The 4,213-nt window shown below is 37.1% G+C and overlaps 1 protein-coding gene across 1 annotated transcript; it reads right to left on the bottom strand.

The window, feature by feature from the left end:
- Positions 1-1,904: 1,904 nt before the first annotated feature.
- LOC112188301 (cyclin-D3-2) lies at positions 1,905-3,731 on the bottom strand. The gene is made up of 4 exons (XM_024327400.2): positions 3,055-3,731; positions 2,731-2,932; positions 2,478-2,608; positions 1,905-2,357 (listed from the first exon to the last, which is right to left on the bottom strand). Exons 1-4 carry the CDS (start codon positions 3,559-3,561, stop codon positions 2,079-2,081), a joined length of 1,119 nt encoding a protein of 372 aa, XP_024183168.1. The 5' UTR covers positions 3,562-3,731; the 3' UTR covers positions 1,905-2,078.
- Positions 3,732-4,213: the final 482 nt, after the last annotated feature.

The raw sequence follows: 4,213 nt of genomic DNA, 5'->3' as shown, positions 1-4,213 counted from the left end.
TTGTTCTGAAACATTGATCGTTTCCAATACTTTAAAACACTATAAAACCTCAAAATTTGGCACGCCTAATTCGTAACAGAAAGAAAAGGGCCTTAGAATAGATGCATAAGGTTATGATTTGTTTGATCAATTTTGGAAGAATCTTTTTCATGATAAGATAGAGATGCAGCTAAAACTCTTAACTAAAAGTGAAACAAAAAAAGAAGGGGGGAAAATGGCAAGGCATGGAAGGACCACAGACAACAACAACAAAGCGCTCACAGTTTCCCATCTAGGCAAATCCATTTTCAAACTTGTCTGTTTACTAGTTTCATAGTGGTTCAAACTTCAAACTATAAAAAGCATACTGAATAGTCCACTATCCCCCGCACTTGAATTTGATGGCTTTCTCACACAACATTTATTCATGTTCAACCACAACTCATCTTCTATATTTAGTTATTTACTAGGTGTCGGGGATAATGTTTACGAGGACCTTTGCCATTTCTATTCATTCAACACAGAATTCCTACTCCTTTCACACAGTATTTTTCATGAGAGATGAGAGATTTGATGGTGTTTAATATCCCTTGGCCATGAGTACCAGAACACCAGAAATCGGAATAGCAGTAAAATAGTGGCGTATGTATGGTGATTCTGTTAAAAAAATAAAAACCAGGTGCTTAAACTTGCAGAATCCGACTTCTGTATCCAACACATGGTCAAATTTCTCATTCTCTGAACAGTTTGTTATCAAATATAGGATTTATACACACAAACTAGATTAGAGGTTGATAGGGGCACTTCAAAGTTCAAAGTTGAAAGTTCAAAGAGACACAAACAGCACCAAGTTAATGGGGCAAATATAAACACAATAAATTACTTGGACTTTAGAAGACAAATCTATAAGAGAAAAACCGTTCGCACACCAAGGATCCATTCTACTATGTCAAAGCAGAATAGATGAAAGGCATTATTCCATGTATTCTAGGTTTGAGATCATGTATAATACCTGATTTAGCCTCCTTCATTAGTACTGGTTTAGTACAGTTGAAAAGTTTTACAGATATAAACAACACAAATACGTGATGAAAATGTCTCCAACACAGGAACAAATTGTTGTTAAGAAACCCATTGGCTGTCTAGAAAGACTTCTACTATTGAGTTTGACCCTAATGAAAGAGCACCCGAATCAAATTATCTAGGTTTAGTGAATGAGGTAACATGCACACTGCTCATTATTTTCCTAACTAATATTGGAAAAGTCCAAACTCCGAAGTCATTGGCATGTTCAATCATGCAGAAACAAAGAACTGCACCTCATTTACTCTTGTACGGTTTGATATAAATTATCAATGACCAGAGTTGTCCATCCCCATCCTAGCTTCCCCACTGTCCTTTTCTTGTGTTTCTAACAAAAGGAATTGAACTTAAAATTCCAGAATCTAGTCTCTACCCCGCCTCACAACCCCTTGAACTTAGCTTATGAACATCTCTGATTAATGAGACTGATATGTAGATGGATACGATACCAGTTGAATTTAGATAAAAAGGATGTGCTGGAGTTATCTTTCTTGATTACCACTACAAATAGAAACAAACTGAAGAAGTGATGACATATATTCATGTGTGTGTGTGTGTGTGTTACTCAGACTGATTGATACAACAGCATTGTGTTCAGATAAACAAGATGTGTTGTGGACACCTATGGTTTAGGTTCAAGCTAGATAGTGTGAGTGATAGATCAATACAATAACATCTGTGTTAAGATAATGAGGATGAGTTGAAGTTATCTTTCCTGATAACCACTACAAATTAGAACAAACTGAAGTGATAACATATATTTGTATTTTGTTGTGTGTGCGTGTCTTTAACTCTGCCCTTCAATGTACCAGCTCTCAATTTAAACAATGAAACTTATAAAAGAGACAGAAATGGAGTTTGATCTGAAGACCAATTCATATTAATAGGTTTGGCTACAAAATGAAATATATCATAGAACATAGTCAGATTGCACATATAGAACAGATACCACCAATAAGATGCATTACAAGGATTGTATATACTACCATGTTTAATAGTAGACAAAAGACAAGACACTAACGAGAGCTGCTAAGCACATCAACAGATACACGATTTAACGAGGGTAGCCGCATCTGCTGGTCCTGAAGTCTGCTCCTTTTAAATCGAGGATCTGGCAAAGATGAGAGCGGTGAAGCCACAGCCCATGAATCATTTGAGGTATCAGAGCTGAAACATACATCTATAACTCCACTTGGGCTGCTAGGTATGAATGAATGCTTGCGTTTATGCCCTTGGTTTTGCACAGTGCTGGCTGATAGTACCAGGATGAGCTTGTAGCATTCACTGACTATGCCCTGTACAAGAAGTCATTACATTGAACTACTTAAGACATTAAGTTTTGATCGCATTACATTTGCAGAAGCAGTGAACAGACACCTATATATTGAGTGAGAACCCCTGTATTGAGTACAAACCTGGCTGACTTTGAGTACACTCAAAACCTGATTCTGATAATCGACAGGATTGAATGTTTCAATTTCATTAATAACATACAGCATTACTGCAGCAGCTACTATAGAAGGCAGAAAGACCAGAAATCTGGAATCTGCAATTAAAATCCACCATTAAAAATAAGAATAGTACCAAGTCATATCATTATGAGTACATTTCTTTTTTTATGGTGTAGGATTGATACTAATACACTTGAAGAGCTATCTGATTGCTCACCTGCAATGACAGAGAGAAGGAGGCGCTCACATCTCCACAGAAACTCCGAATGCAAATGGATCTTCAAACCAAGCCTCCTGATCATGTGATCAAAGAATGAATTTGGGGTTACCGGATTCATCCTCCAGTCAAGAGTTGAAAGCACCAAAAGCTCCATTCTTTGAATAGTCCTGGCTTCAAATACATACTTTGATTCCTCCACCTAAACAAAACAACACCAAAAAACATCCACATTGATCAGAAGAGAACTAAACCAAGACACAAAATAGTCTATCAATTCAACAAACACCCAAATTGAATCATAAGAATTACAAAGACACATACTTGCAAATCCAGAAGAAGGGGCACATGGGTCTCTTCCACTTTGGCAGCCAGAGAGAGACAAGCCACAGCAGTTAGTTGACTCATCCAAGGCTTGTCCTTTTGAAACACCGAGCTTGAACTGAACCGATCAAAGTAGTTCATAGCTAGAACAGTGGTCAAACAAGACAACCCATAGTGTGATTTCACACTCAAAATCCAGACTAATGCTTCTCTCCGAGCCACCATTAAAGACCCATCTGAGTTTGAACCACTGAAACTGACATGGGTTTGTTTCTCTTTTGAAATTAGAGAGACAAGTTCATCTTCTTCCCAAAACAGGTCGCCTTTTGACATAACCAAAGGGGAAGACTGTTTTTCCAAAGTCTCAACACAGCTCTCGCTCTGTTCTTCAACACCATTGTCTCCCAAATCTTCTTCTTCTCCCTCAAGACCTTCTTCACAGAACAAAGCGTCTAAAAGCATTGGTGGGTTTTGGAGCTCTTGGGAATCTTGTTCTTGCAGAGCCATCTTCTTCTGCGAAGAAGAAACTGAAAGCTTTGCTCATTATAGGAAAAGAGAAAAGCTTAATCCCATGCCCATATCCGTTTTCTGTGAATCTGTTTCTCTCTCTCTGATACTTTTAAGAGAGAGAGCGCCAAATGCAGTAAGCAGACGAAGGATTTTATCTGAGAGCACACTTTCACGCCTGTCCTTTTTCTCTACAGACATGTAAAATGCGACTCAAATCTATTTTCTTACCCCCAAAAAAATGGTAAAAACCAATTTCGAAAAATAAATATTTTTGAATATGAATATTCTATATTTATCAGCTTATGGGTGTTCTAGGGAAAAAAATATGATTGGCCATAGAAAAGAAGAATATTAGGAGATGAATGTTAAAATGCTATGATTTTTATTAGGTGCACTTCCTAAATTATGGGGTGACTTTCCATTTAGTATCAAAGTCTTTAATGTCATCAACTCATCATCGATATTTGAGAATTGTTCATACAACGTGTTCATACTCGTGACTTTAACCGCACTTTGTTCAAACACACGAATTTGGGAAGAGATTAAGCATGTATCACATAGATTTGATACATAATGTCTGCAAAAGTAATCATATGGCTTCATCGATAATTGAAGATTAATTTTATGAGCTGAGCAAATGCCACGTATA

The sequence above is a fragment of the Rosa chinensis genome, chromosome 2 (assembly GCF_002994745.2).
Source record: "Rosa chinensis cultivar Old Blush chromosome 2, RchiOBHm-V2, whole genome shotgun sequence".
NCBI classification, from domain to species: Eukaryota; Viridiplantae; Streptophyta; class Magnoliopsida; order Rosales; family Rosaceae; genus Rosa; species Rosa chinensis.
This window is presented reverse-complemented; position numbering and strand designations above follow the sequence as displayed.